At 37.1% G+C, this 15,236-nt stretch overlaps 1 protein-coding gene across 7 annotated transcripts in view; it reads right to left on the bottom strand.

Moving 5' to 3' along the window:
• Positions 1-15,236, bottom strand: part of Fam13a (family with sequence similarity 13 member A) — a 328,573-nt gene that overhangs the window by 104,643 nt on the left and 208,694 nt on the right. For 6 of the 7 annotated variants that reach the window (XM_040293090.2, XM_078021926.1, XM_078021923.1 and 3 more), the window contains one exon: positions 15,043-15,203. In XM_040293090.2, coding sequence (XP_040149024.2) covers positions 15,043-15,203 — 161 coding nt within the window. The remainder of the gene's footprint in view (positions 1-15,042; positions 15,204-15,236) is intronic. The other variant, XM_078021924.1, reaches the window with a different exon arrangement.

The raw sequence follows: 15,236 nt of genomic DNA, 5'->3' as shown, positions 1-15,236 counted from the left end.
AAAAAATCATAACATTGGGTCTTAAAATGTCAAAACCCCTAGTGCATTTTAAATAATGAACAACAATAACAACAACAAAGAATCCCTTTTGCTGGTCATGGTAGTAAATATCTGTAAATCCCAGTATCTTGGGAGACTGAGACAAGGAGATCACAAGTTCAAGGCCAGGCTTAGCAACTTTAGCAAGAATCTAAACACCTTAGTGAGACCTTGTCTCAAAATAAATAAAATAAAAATTAAAAGGGCTGGGGATGTGGTTCAGTGGTAAAGCACTTTTGGGTTCTATCTCCATTACTTTAAAAAAAAATCCCTTTTAACTTGTCAGAAAACTAAACCCAGTATATTAAACAATTGCATATATACATGCTTGAATTCTCTATTACTGCTATTCACATATATAGCATTAATAAAATTCATAATGAAAGTAAATTTTTCTTCTCATTGAATTTTAGTGAGAACCATATGTTAGAAAAAAATTTAAATAAATTAAGAAATAAATTGTACTTATACATAAATGAATAGGCACTAAAATTAATTCATGCTCTAAATAAAGAAAATGTTTAGACATGGTGGTATGCACTTGTAGTTCCAGCTTTCAGAAGACTGGAGGAAGAAGGACCAATTGAGCCCAGGTGTTTGAGACTAGTAGATAAAAAAAAAAAATGTATCGTAGTAGGCATTTCACTATGTATATGTGTATCAAAACATTTTTGTACCTTAAAATATTTACAATAAAAAAATCTATTGAAAATTAATTATAGTTCAATGATTCTTCAAAATAAAAAAACAACTATTAGCACTTCTGAAAACAATATCATCCTAGGTTTCAAATGAATCAGCGTGGAATTTGGTCAAAGCAAGTGATAACTGAATAATTTAACAGGAAAAGTTTAAATGAGATTCCATTCTCCATTCTTTCCCCATGCTTTAGTCCTGTTCTCTTCCATTCCTGTTCATCCTTCCATCTCCCCTCTCCACTTGAATTTTTACTCTTTAATCTCTGCATTATAGCTATTTTTTTCCTAGTAGGTTTTACTAATTTTGTCCCTTCCTATCCTTAGGATAGACTGTACAGTATTGATCTTTCTAAACACAGCTTTAAGCAAGTCAAAAAGCTTTGACTGCTCTGCATTGCCTACAAAGTTAAACCAAAATTCTATACTCTCAGTGGGGCCCTCCTCCATCATAGGAACTGGGGCTGTTAGGGTAAACCGCTTTAGACCCTGGCACCTTGCTTTCTCACCACTTGATTCAGGCACCTCTCCTAGGCTGAATACCCTCCTAACTCATACTACTCATCCAAACAAAATTCAGTCTTTCTCAGTTCCTCATAGATTCCCCATTCTGATCCCCCCATTCAGGGGATTTTATCTTCTCAAACCAGTTAAACCATAATTGCAAGTTCCAAAGCTGTTCAGCTGTCACTCAATATAATTTCTCAAAAACATGACAATTATCATTTTCTCCTTGAGGCATCTGTCACCTTGATTTAAAACAAAAAATACTTTTCATGTTATAAATCACACAGTATGTTCATTATAGAAAAATTTTTAAAACACAGACAATAAGATAGCAAATACAAATCTCACCATTTATATACCAGAGTTTAATATGATTCTATATACTACTACTTCAAAAATTCATTCACATTAATAACCAAAGATGGGACAATGTGAATATAGTTAATGCCACTGAACTCTATGTGTTAAAATAGTAAATTTTATGTTATGTATATTTTACCACAGTAAAAAAGATGAGATTATGACACAGGTACTACTTTGCAACATTATTTCTCCTTTAGTAACATGTAAGTCTTCTGGGTATGCCAGTTTGGAATATACTAATTAGGCTGAAATGAGAAGTATAATTTTAGAGGCCATATAAGTTAAGATAGTTAAAGCCATATAACTGGATGAAAGCCCTCAGAAATACAAAGAGACTGAGATGATGTCAGTAGACTGAGCTTGGAGGGGCTCCAAACATGAACGGTCTGGAAAAGAAGGAGGCGTCTATAAATGAGGTAAAGAAATGGTGTCCTGCAAGCTCATAGGAAAATCAGGAGTATGATGTTGCAGTAGCAAAGGAAGTGTTTCAAAAAGAAGCTATCAGATGGGTCAAATGCCACTGAGAAACAGAGAAAAATGAGAATAAGAGACTAATCTTTGGATTTGGCAAGATGGAGGCTGCTGTTCTTTTTTGGGGGGGGGGGATGGGTACTGGAATTGAACTCAGGAGCACTTAACCACTGAACTATCCCCAGCCCTATTTTGTATTATATTTAGAGACTCACTCTCACTGAGTTGCTTAGCACCTCACCATTGCTGAGGCTGGCTTTGAACTTGTGATCCTCCTGCCTCAGCCTTCCCAGCCACTGGGATTATAGGTGTGTACCACGGTACCTGGCGAGGTTGCTGTTCTTAATAAAAACAAATTCAGTGGCATGTGGATTGAAGAAAGAGTGGGAGAAAAGGATATAAAGAAAGCAAGTATGTATAATCCTTTACCAGAAATTTGCTTGAAAGAATGACAAGGGTATGGTTTCTAGGAAAGGATTAAAAAAAGGTTGAGAACCATGTTTCTCTGCTGATGAGAATAGTCTAGAAAAAAGGGGAAAGCAATGTTACAGAGGAGAGAACGGATTATTGCAACACAGTCCCTGACTGGGTGAGAGGGATTGGAAGTGCAAGTACAAAAGTTGACCCCAGAGAGATGCAAGTGCCATTTGTCCACTGTAATAGGAGAGTTGGCAGAGTGTAAAGGTACGCACATGAGTTCAGGTGGACCTGGGAGATAGGTGGCTAAGAGCAGTCTTTTCTGATTGCTGCTGTGAAATAAGATACAATCTTTGGACTATGCTATAATATTGTGTAGACATGTTTATGCTTATGTCTACTGAATGGAAATTCATGCTCTCAGAAAACAAAGCCGGCTAGAGGAAAGAAGAGTCAGGATCCTAAATTAGTTTTTTAATTTTAAAAATAAGCTTTAGATTTTTGACAAGGGAGAAAGAAAGGTAATTCAAAGAGATAAAAATCTTTTCAGAAAATGGCTCTGGAACAACTGGATATGCACCTGCAAAACAATGAAGCTAGACACAGACCTTATGCCGTGCATGAAAATTAACTTGAAATGGATCAAAGACTGTAGTTTTAAGAGACAAAACTATAAAACTCTTAAAAGAAAACCTGGATGAGAGTCCTCATGAACATGGAATAGGCAATGATTTATTAGAAATGACATAAAATATCATAGACAAAAGAAAACTGTCTAGTAGATTAGACCATCAAAATTAAAAACTTGGGGCTGAGGTTGTGATCTGTGGTAGAGCACTTGCCTAACATGTGTGAGTTATTGGGTTTGATCCTCAGCACCGCATATAAATAAATAAATAAAGGTCCATCAACAACTAAATATATATATATATATATATATATATATATATATATATATATATATATATCTTATGTGCTTTAAAGATCACTATAACAAAAATTTAAAAAAAACAATCCACAAAATATGAGAATATATTTGCAAATCTGGTAAGGGTCTTATATTCAGAATAAAACAACTCCTCCCATGCAACAATATAATGAAAAATAAACCAACTTAAAAATGAGTCAGAAATTTGAAAAGATATTTATCTAAAGAAGATACACAAGTGGTCATTAAACACATGAAAAGATGATCAACATCATTAGTCATTAGGGAAATGTAAATCAAAACCACAATGAGATATCACTTTACACTCAGGAGGATGGCTGTAGCAAAAAAAAAATCATAGACAACGGGTATTGGTGAGGCTGTAGAGAAACTGGAAACATCATGCACTGCTTGCTAGTAGGAAAGCAAGATGGAGTGGTTACTTTGTTGTTCCTGGAAAAGTTGAACATCAATTCACAATGATGTCCTAGCAAATCAACTCCTAGGCATATACCTAAGAGAATTAATAACATGGCCACACAATGACTTGTGCAGAAATGTTTATATAAGCATTATTCCTAATAGCCAAAAAGTGTTAGTAATTCAAATGTCTACCAACTAATGATGGATAAAGAAAATGTATACACTGACAATGGAATATTATTGGGAATTAAAAAGGAATGAAGTACTGCTACATTCTACAAGGTGGATGAATTTGCAAACACATGCCAAGTGAAAGAAGACAGACACAAAATACATACTGAGTGAAATAACAAGAGTCAAAGGGGGATTCACATGGAAGATGAAATTTAAATTTGTCATTGGCAGAGTGGGAGAAAGGTACTTGGGATAAAGAGAACAATGTTAGTAAAGGTATGAGAACACTGGGATAAATTTGAAGTAGAGTTGTTCTAATGAATAAGAACAAAAGAGTAAGTAGCAAAAGCAGGTTGATACAAATCTTTAATGCCTTGAACTTCATGCAATGAGAAGTCCTCTGTGTTTAAATTTTTTTTTGTTTTGTTTTGTACAAGGGATTGAACCCAGCGGCACTTTACCACTGATCCACATCCCAGCTTTTATTTTATTTTATTTTATTTAGAGTTAGGATCTTGTTGAGTTGCTTAAGGCCTTGCTAAATTGCTAAGACTGGATTTGAACTCATGATCCTCCTGCCTCAGCCTCCTGAGCCACTGGGATTACAGGTATATCCGACCTTGCCTGGTCTCTTTGCTTTTATAGCACTTCTATTAAGCTACCTTAAATTCTGCTTCTATTCTATAGTAGGTTAACCATGTAGAAATTTGTTTCATTTAATTGTTGGGGAGACTCCTAATGGCAATCAACTAGTTCTCTGGGGCTTTTAAGGGTCCAAAGCATAATGCACAGTACACAGAATGTGTCCAATAAGAGTTTACTAAAGTAAATATAACAAGGATTACAATAGTCCAGATATTCTCTAGTGATCTACATTCCTCTAGAAATAGTCTGGAGGTATGATAACAAATTTCCTCACACTAAAACCTATTCTTGAACACTTATACTATACATATATAGTGAAATAACAAGAGTTGAAGGGGGATTATATATACATAATTGATTTTTTAAATATATGACAGTAGAATACATTACAATTCATATTACACATATAGAGTACAGTTTTTCATATCTCTGGTTGTATATAAAGTATATTCACACCAATTCATGTCTTCATACATGTACTTTGGATAATGATGTCCATCATTACACCATCATTTCTAACCCCCTGCCCCCTCCTTTCCCCTTCCACTCCTCTGCCCTATCTAGAGTTCATCTATTCTTCCATGCTCCCCCTCCCTACCCCACTATGAATCAGTCTCCTTATATCAGAGAAAACATTCAGCCTTTGGTTTTGGGGATTGGCTAACTTCACTTAGCATTATTTTCTCCAACTCCATCCATTTACCTGCAAATGCCATGATTGTATTCTCATTTATTACTGAGTAATATTCCATTGTGTATATATATGCGCCACATTTTTTTAATCCATTCATCTACTGAAGGGCATCTAGGTTGGTTCCACAGTTTAGCTATTGGAACACTCATACTTTAAGCAGCATTAGAAAAAAAACTTTTTTTTTGTTTAAATTGAAGTTTGGATCTAGTGAAATATCAAAATTTGAGTAGCCATAGCACTTGTATTGAGGGGTAATTTTAATGAATGGGTACAGAATTACTTTAATAATTAAATACTGAGAGAAAAATCAGAGAATTTCATTTTAGAAAAAGATTGAAGTTAAACACTAGGAAATATTTTCAGTAGATTGACAACATGAAATAGTTTATCTAAGACCTTGGGATATTTATCATGGGAGCTAGTGGTGATCAAGAACAGACTAGAAAACCATCTACAGAGACACAACTAGACATTTTCTTTAAAAAAAAAAAAAAAAGTTCAGTCTTGGACCTCGGAACCCTTTTCAAATCTACTTTTCTTTAAACCTTCATCATGAAAGCCAAAGAATAGGAACAACTCAGAAAACAGTGGCTCTGCACGGGAACTCTGGGTCAGATTCACAGCTTTTCACAGGGCAGTTTTAAACCCTTCTCTTGGGTGGGAGCTATTGCCATAAATCTGCACAGTCAACAGTACACATATGCTATCTGGTCTCTTTTCAAGTCAGACTGTACATGATATGGTTGTGAGTCTTGTAGCTAAGAATCCTAACTTCATTTTAGCTTCACTAGACAGTTAAAAATCCTGAAACTTGGCTCCCAGTAGCAGAGAGTGAAACACTATAGGGAAGAAGCACATGTTCAGGAAGTAATTGGAGAGCCATTATGAAGTACAAACACAGGTCAGTTATGATTGATTTTTCTGCTGGCTGGACTTCAGAAATGAAGCAAGTTATATTTAACAGCAGAAATTAATAGATTAGAGAGTTTGAAGGGAAACGGGTACAGTTAATATTGCACATTAATTCATTACTAGTATTAACAAAAATTGTTATTCTCATGAAATGTAAGACTGCAATACATTACTAAAATATGAAGCTTTGTTTGGCAAACATCACAAGACATACACCTTCTAGCACAAGGGCAGAAAATAGCACAGAGGTGGTTTGAGACTTGTAGAACACAATGGATTTCTCTTCTATAAATAAGTAGCATATTATTGACAGAAATGCAAAAAGGTGACACAGAAATGAAGGGGGGATCAGTGAGAGGGCACAACTGTCCTGATTTCTGTATATCCTAAGGGTGTGCAGAATGGGATTCTGTGGGGTTAGTACTTTCTAAGGACTACAAGAAAGAAAGCCGACACAAAATTCTTGTAGAGTCAAACTTCAATCTCTGGTCAGTTAGAGGAAGCAAATCAGTGACCTTCTTAAGCAAATTGGACACATAAAATAATATCTCACCAATAATGACTGTGGCTGTCACAACAGAATACATGTCTACAGCTCCTGGGGTGGATGCAGAGGAAACAGAAGGGCACAGTCCCTCTCCTTTAGGGACTCACAATCAGGTTGGAGAGAAACTTATCAACAAAGGGTAAAGTAAATAGAGGTAGAACATTAGCAGGAGATAACTGTAACCCAATCAAGAGACCTATATTTGATCTTGGCCTCTCCACTAAAGATGTGATCTTATATAATTCACCTAACTCAATAAACATTTGTGAAATTAATAACCTTCTCAGAGTCATGGTTACTTGACCCAAGGTCACTCTTCAGACCTGAAGTTCCTTCTTTACCCAGGGCTACCTGATAAAACCATGATGTAGCCAAAAATAGTTATTACAATTTTTAGGGCAAATATTAAGATAAAATCTGATACATGATTTGATCTTGGCATAAACACCTGGAACAAAGACAGTCCTTGAATGTGTACAATGTGGTGGCTACAGGTATGAAAGAAGGATAAAGTGCTATAGGTGGGATCTTGAATGTCCCCCAGAGGCCCATCTGTTCAAGGGTTGGTTGCTAACCTGTGGCATAATATTGGGGCCTGGTGGGACCTTTAAGTGGGACCTAGTGGAAGGGAGTTAGGTCATTGTGGTTGTGCCCCTGAAGGAGAGATATTGGGACCCTGGTCCATTGATTCTTTTATTTCCTGGCCATCAAGAGGTGAACAGGCCTTCTCTGATGCCGTCCCTGCTATGATTTTTGGTGCTGCCACAGGCCCAAAGCAACAGGGCCAAGCAACCATGGAAGGAAGCCTCTGAAACCACAAGACAAAAATATCCTTTTGCTCCTTTTTAGTTGGTTATCTCAGGTATTTTGTCATGGCGACGGAAAGATGACGAACACAGAGAGAACTGAGGAAGAGAGGGCTGGAAGAGTCGAGAGAGGACAAAGAGTCTCCTGTAGACAGCACAAGCCAGTCACAAAACAGTTCTGAGCAGGTGTGAGCTATGTTTGAACTTCAGTGTCTGCCGAGGTGGTAAGGGGTAGGGGAGAAATTGGCCAAATAAAGAGAAGGACTGTCCAAGAACATTCAGGAATTGGCTGACTATGGATGATGGTGGGGCGAGGCGCAAGAGAAGGGGTTGGGTTGTCTGAGGGAATGGGAAGTCATTCCTGCTGGTCGGTGACTAATTAGGAACACTCAGCAGAGCATTCTGGGCAGGGGGAATGAATCTTCAAGCCATCATATAATAGACTCAGGACCTGGAGACAGAGACATGGGAATGACCTTCGTGGAGAAAATTAATCCAGTCGGCTGGTGGACTGCAGCAAATGCAGTAATTATCTAACCACAAGGTGACAGAAGCCTAAATTAGGGTTGAGGTCATGAAGAAAAGAGAGAGAGAGAGAGAGAGAGAGAGAGAGAGAGAGAGAGAGAGAGAGAGAGAGAGAGAGAGAGAGAAAGAGAAGAGGGATGTTGGAGGCACTGAAAAAGAAAGGCTAACAGGATCCCGTGACTGATGATACAAAAGGACTGAGTCTGGTAGTTGGGAGAAAGAAAGATAGAGCAGAAGTAAGAAGGAAAGATGAGAAAATGAGTTCTCTCTGTGTGAGGTGAGTTACAGTAAATGCTGGAGTGCAGAGTGTCAGGCAGGCACTGGAGACGTAGGGATGGGCCGAAGCCAAGCTACTGATTTGGAAATTATCACTCTGTGACACTTAAATTCACCTGGGATGAGAACTCGGACAGAGGGGGAAGAGGCTACCAGGGAAGGAGACTGGAGAACACTGACTCTGACAGGCGAGGAAAGGGGAAGAACATTCCAGTAGGAGGAAGCAAGACAGGAAGTAGGGGACATTTCAACAAACCTTCAGCATGGTGAAAAGTATGTTGTTTTTCTTTTTTTTAAGTGGAAAAAAATGTGTGGAATATCTTCATGTGTGAAAACAAAGAAATGTCTGGAAAAATACAGAACCAAACCCATAACAGCAGTTACCCATGGGGCAGAGAGGGGTATGAGAGAACCAAGGAGTAACGGGAGCTTTAGCCTCCTCAGTGACGGTCTTCATTTCTCTAATGTATTCCCTAGGTAACTACGACATTGGGGGTAAAAAGGAATAAATAGGTCAGAAAGCACTTCTCATCCAGGGCACTCTCCCTGCTTAAGATGTGCTTTCAATATACCCTGAAAAGTGAGTTGTTATCATTTCCCTCGTTTATTTATCAGATTAAGAACATATCTGCCACACAAAGTGAGGATATTTTCTTTAACTCTATATTCATTGTGTTATTTTAGGTAAATGATTTATGTCCATCACAAAAAAAATGAAAAGCACTTTAATTGTTCTTTAACACCTGGTCTCTTTATGTAAGAGCCAACTGTAAAACTTTCATTCATTGTCAAAGTATCTAGAAGAGTTTTGCCTAGAAAGGAGACTATGACTGTCTGTTGATACTCAGACCTAATGACACTTTTTTCTTAGATTCACAAAGTTCACCCTAATCCTCGTACCATATCAGTCAAGTCTTCCACTCGTGAACAGTGGGCCTAGGTGTGTGATTGTGTGTGTGTGTGTGTGTGTGTGTGTGTGTGTGTGTGTAACTCCTACAATATTATAGTTCTTCCTTCCTGTTCAACTATATCCCTGAAAAACTAATCACTTCAATAACTTGATGGTGGCACAGGAAACTGCAAGCTGGAGTCCTTTCAGGATGCGAAAACAAGTGGCTGGTTTCTCTTCCCTCTTCCTCCTCATGAATCACCTTTTAGGAGGACCTGACCTTTATGCCTGCCACCATGCTCTATTATTTTTGAAGAAAGTGTGTAGGAGCAAATTCTATTAAAATTTAACAAATACAACTCTTTCTGCAGATAGCATTCACTCATAACAATGGTTGCATTTTAATAATTTGCCATCAAATGACTTTCTTCTCCTTTCTTTCTATTTTGGTGTTGAGGATCAAACCCAGGACCTAGGTCATGCTCTACCACGGAGCTATACCCCTAACCCTGTGTGTGTCATTTTTTTTTTATTTGTTTATTTTTACGTGGTGCTGAGGAGCAAACCTAGTACCTCACACATGTTAGGCAAGCGCTCTATCACTGAGCTACAGCCCCAGCCCCCTGTGTATTTTTAAAAACAGTGTTATTGAGGTATGGTTTATATATCATAGGATCCACCTATTTCAATTTAATGATTTTTCAGTAACTTTACCAAGTGATGTAAATACTACTATAAATCAGTTTCAGAACAGTTCATCTTCCCAAGTAAGATCCCTCAGGTTACTTAAATTAATAAGTATTTCCACACATCAGCCCCATTATAAATCTACTTTCTGTTTCTATAAATTTGCCTTTTCTGGACATTTCACATAATTAGAGTCAGATACCATATAGTCTCTTCTGACTTTACCCAGACTTGTGGAATAAAACTAGAGATTTTCCTTGAGTCTTTAAGGACATCACACGTTTAAGGAATATATATATATATATATATATATATATATATATATATATTCAGATAAAATAATAATTATAATATTTATTTAACATCTAAATAAGTTTAGATGTTAAAATTTAAAATCTAAAAACTAAAAATATTAACCATATTCTCTATGTAAACTCTAAAATTTAAAAACATTAAGAGAAGTATTATATTACAATACTAGAAATGCACAAAAATAATCATTTGTCTATTTCACTTGTTAAAGTAGAAAATGAGATAGCCATTCCCTAAAGCTTCAAATCATTTTAACATTTCAAACCTTTGCATACAATTTGGAACTTTTTTTCCCCTTTTTTAAGGATAGGTATATAGCTTCTCTTTCCAGAAAAAAATTTAAAAATACTACTTTGCACCTGCTGCAGTCTAGATTTGTGATCATTTCTCTCAGTACCTTTAATAGGAATAAGGTAAGAATATCTTGGTTAGTGAGAAGGAGTCCAAGCTTTGCTCATGAAGATGCATCTGTCCAATAACTCATTTCTGCCTGTGCCTATGAAGTTAGCAAACATGTACATGGTATTTACAGTGGAAAGAAAGACAGGAACACAGTCTTTTGACCCAGATATGTTGGATTTAATTATCCTTTTCAATCTACTGTGAATTTTAGTAACATGCATGCTTTCATTACAAAGAGAAAAGAATTCTTCACAGTACTACAGGAATTGCTGTTGTTGGCTTTAGGTGATGCAGACAGATTAGCTAGAGCTGTCACTGAATGCAATGAACATGTCACTAAGCACTTTTGGCTCTGAATTCAATACAAAATATATTGATTGTTGGCTGAGCTCTTACATGATCAAAAATATTTATTCTTTTGCTTTTCTCTTGAAGCCATTCTAATTGTGAAGGAAAGCTTCTAGGGGGGATTAGGGAAACATTGCTCTTGTGATTATGTCTTCAATGCCAATTTTGAACAGTTATAGAAAGACAGGGGAAGAAAAAGTTATTCTGTGAATGACAGTCTAAGAAACCAGCAACAAGTAATAACTGATATCTAGCTCCTCTCAAAATAAATCACTCCTTTAAGTTTTTATTTTTATAGCCAATATCTAAAGAGCAGGAAAATAGTAAATACTTGTTGATAAAAATTCATGCTTTCATTACATCTCAAGAAGAAGTGAGACAAATATAAGGCTTGAAACAAAGGAGAAACAGATGGAAACAAGTCAATCTGGAAACCAAATATGGCAAGTTCTGAAACCCATAGAATTCAAATGATCAAAAACAGGCTATTAGCCAAAAACTACTTCTCAAAAGCACTAGAAATCGACCTTTAACCTGCCAGTTGAAAAATCAAAGGACACGTCATCATTCAGGAAATTTCAGTACTGAAAGGATATTTCTTTCCTGGTCTAATCTGTGTTTTTAACTGATAGGGTTCCTCTGCTGCAAACCACACTCTGCGTGTGAAAATACTGATTTCAATAATTGTAAACACAGTGATTTTGTTTGCTTGTTTGTGAAATAAATGGGACTTATCAGATCATAGACCAAACAAAAATGAACGTTGTTGCGTTTTCCCCTGCTTTTTAAAAGAGCAATTAAAAAAAAAAAAAAAAACCCTGAATACTAGGAAAAGCTTAAAAGCTTCAGGACAATTCCTTGAAAAAAGAGTTGGTAAGCCAAAGCAAATATCACATCCAAGAACAGGAGTAAAACAATGTATTCCACACACGCTGCCAACTTCTAAGACTAGGGCAACTAATAAACTTTAAAGGAAAAAAGTGAGAGGACTTAGAGAAAGTGAGGTATGTGCATTTTGTACACACACACACACACACACACACACACACACGCTTGCATTTATTTTTTAATTTAATATGCACAAACTAGATAATAACTTGTCCTGGTAAGTGACTACAAATGAAAACATCTTCATAAATTCATTTCTGAAGAAATGAAAACTATCATGATATCTATTCTGTTACTGTAAAGATGTATAAAGGATTTAAGATTTTTTTTTAGTTAAGTTGATCTGTATGATCTTCAATTGTCTTTTGATAATTTGTCTCATAATTTATCTCACACGAAGTAGATAAAAAGTAAAATGTAAAGATCTCTGTAGATATGATAGGTCTGTGGATAGACAGGAAGTTGAACAAGTATTTGCAAGTGGTACAAGTTTAAGTATGAACAATGTGGTTCTAGAAAAGGTTGGCTATAATTCAAAAAGTTGGAAAATCCAAATATGCATCTGTTTTAACTGGGGCTATGCAGTGCTGACCACAAGAACAAATATGGCGAGAGCAATGGTCAGCTATGCTGTCCCTCCTAATCTCACTTGCTGGTTTGTTTCTCAGAAACACAAATTCATTTACCAAACCCAAAACTCTTGTTACCTTTAGAAGCAGATTTTTTTTTTTATTTTTAGATTGGATAAATAAAAAAGGATACAAATAAGAAATGTCTGCAATGTTTTTCATCATTTCACTATTTTCATTATTTTCGCATCTACCCTTGCCACCAGCTATGTAAGTCTGGTTTTTAAATTTGGGAGGAAACTTTCAAAAGGCCAGTGTTTTGTATCTGTGCCCCTTATTTCCTTCACTTTTCCTTGCCAAGGCTAACTCTTCCACTGACTGAGCTTCCTCCTCCACTTTCTCTGGACCCCTGCTGTCTCTGGGTTTCCTCCTCCAGGTCCTCCATCTCTGGCAGCTTCCTTCTCTCCACTCACCCTGACAATTGAGCTCACAAACTTGCCTGCCTTTCATTCATCACAATATTTTAATTCCTCAGCAAAACAAAGAAAACATAAACAAACAAACAAATAAACAACAACAACAACAACCCCCCCCCCCCAAAACACTCCAACTCCAAGTTGTCCTGTAAGCAACAGACCATTCTTCCCCTTTCCTTCAAGAGACAAAGACGAGTTACACCTCCTCATCCCAGTAACCAACAGTGACTTAATGGAAGCTCTTACTCTGCCTTGAACTGACTCAACCTTGCTGGTCTCCCAACCCATCTTACTATTCCCTTTAATCTTTCCTTTTGCTGTCACAGGGTCTTTTATAAAATACAAGTCATTTTCTGGTTTATTTTCCTATCATCATGTCAAGAGGCAAATCCAAACTCCTCAAGGTGGAACAGGACACCGTCTTTCATGATCTGATTGGTTTAGCTTCGTCTCTTAGACCACCTGTATTTTCCCTGCTGGGATATGGATGTGTCCCCCAAGGGCCCCTCCTCCAGTGCATCCTGCAGCTGATGGAAGCACTATTCTCCTAACACATCGACTCTCCATGGTACCCCTCGCCTCTCCCCAGCTCACACCTCCATTCCCTTTCTGTTACCAGCAGGATGAAGCCGAGCTTCTCCTGCCTCCGTTCTTCGGTATTTGCTATATTCTCTGCTTGGAAGCTCTTTCCTTAATCTTCACAGACTCCTTCCTCCTGACATCTCAGCTCAGGCCTTCCCTGACTCTCTGCACTAGAATCGTCAGTCTATTCTATTAACCTGATGTAGCTTCTTAATTCCCTCAGTTATGAAGTCCTCTTACCACACGCAGTTTTCTACTGGGCCTTACAGTCTTCCTCATTAGAATGTCAGGCTCATAGATACAGTGGCCTGGTCAGCTTTGTCCACTGATGTATGTCCTGCCTTAAAGCAGTTCCTGGAACCAGAGGGTTGACTGCCAATCATCACTTCAGTGAATAAAAGACTGACAGCATGCCTTGTAACCTCAGTGGCTTGGGAGACTGAGGCAGGAGGATCATGAGTTCAAAGCCAGCCTGCAAAAGCGAGGCACTGAGCAACTCAGTGAGCTCTTGTCTCTAAATAAAAAATATAAAATACGGCTGAGGATGTGGCTCAGGGGTTGAGTGCTCCTGAGTTCAATCCATGGTGTCAAATAAATAAATAAATAAATAAATAAATAAATAAATAAATAAATGACAGTGCACCTGGCATTCCCAGGACTGGATGACCTGGCCTCCCTCCACGACTCTAGCCTTATCTCCAGCTAATTCCAGTTTGCTATTTCCGATGCGGTCATTATGACTCCTAACGGTGCCTATCTATAATACCCTGGTCTTTTCTCTCTTCCTACTTCATTCGCCTTCATCTTTTGAGATACAGCTTAAGTTCCATCTTTTTTTATAAAGCAATCCAAAGTACTAAGCTCCTTCATTATATTATTTTTGAATGCTTTAAGGCATCTTTAAATTCCATTAGAGATCTCTAATACTTGTAACAATATATATATTTTTTTAAATTTAGAAATAGGTTATCAGTTATCATAAAAGAAAAAATTCTTAAAAGGAAAAATGCTATATGCTGGGAATAAATTAAAATCAAGGCCTTTTTCTTTAAGTATACCAGAGAAGTTTACTTTCGGGTATAATGTGTACAATCATGGTTTAAAAGCAACATTCAAACTGTTATAAGACTTGGTACTAGACAACTCTGATTTCTACTTTGATAGATAATATTTTCACTGAACATTCTATAAAAAGATATCCAAAAAGTAATTCTTGGACTTTATTGGGAGCTCAGCATAGTCCTACTAGCTAATGTGTTTCAATCCAGAAAACAATAGTTTTTATTGCTTCTGTGGTATGAATTATTAGTTAGAAAATCCTCAAAATTTAGAGTGTATCTTAAATGTTTATATTGATCTACAGATTCTGTTGCTACCATGGTCGATATATGCAGACACACCTACATATGTGGGTCTATATATCAGAGCTGATATATTGAATGGTGTAGGGGAAGAAAATTTGCCAACCTGGATACCAACTTGGCACCGCCGTCCTCTGCTGAATTCATGTCATCCAAGCAGGGCTTCCTACGACTTAGCCGCAGGCTGACCTGAGGAACACCGGCAGATGGCTCTGGTTGCAGTACCCTGTGGCCATGAATAGATCCCTCACTCCTGGACTTTGGGATCTAAAAAATAAAATTAAAAAGAAAAAAAAGGGT

The sequence above is a fragment of the Ictidomys tridecemlineatus genome, chromosome 9 (assembly GCF_052094955.1).
Source record: "Ictidomys tridecemlineatus isolate mIctTri1 chromosome 9, mIctTri1.hap1, whole genome shotgun sequence".
Lineage (NCBI taxonomy): Eukaryota > Metazoa > Chordata > Mammalia > Rodentia > Sciuridae > Ictidomys > Ictidomys tridecemlineatus.
This window is presented reverse-complemented; position numbering and strand designations above follow the sequence as displayed.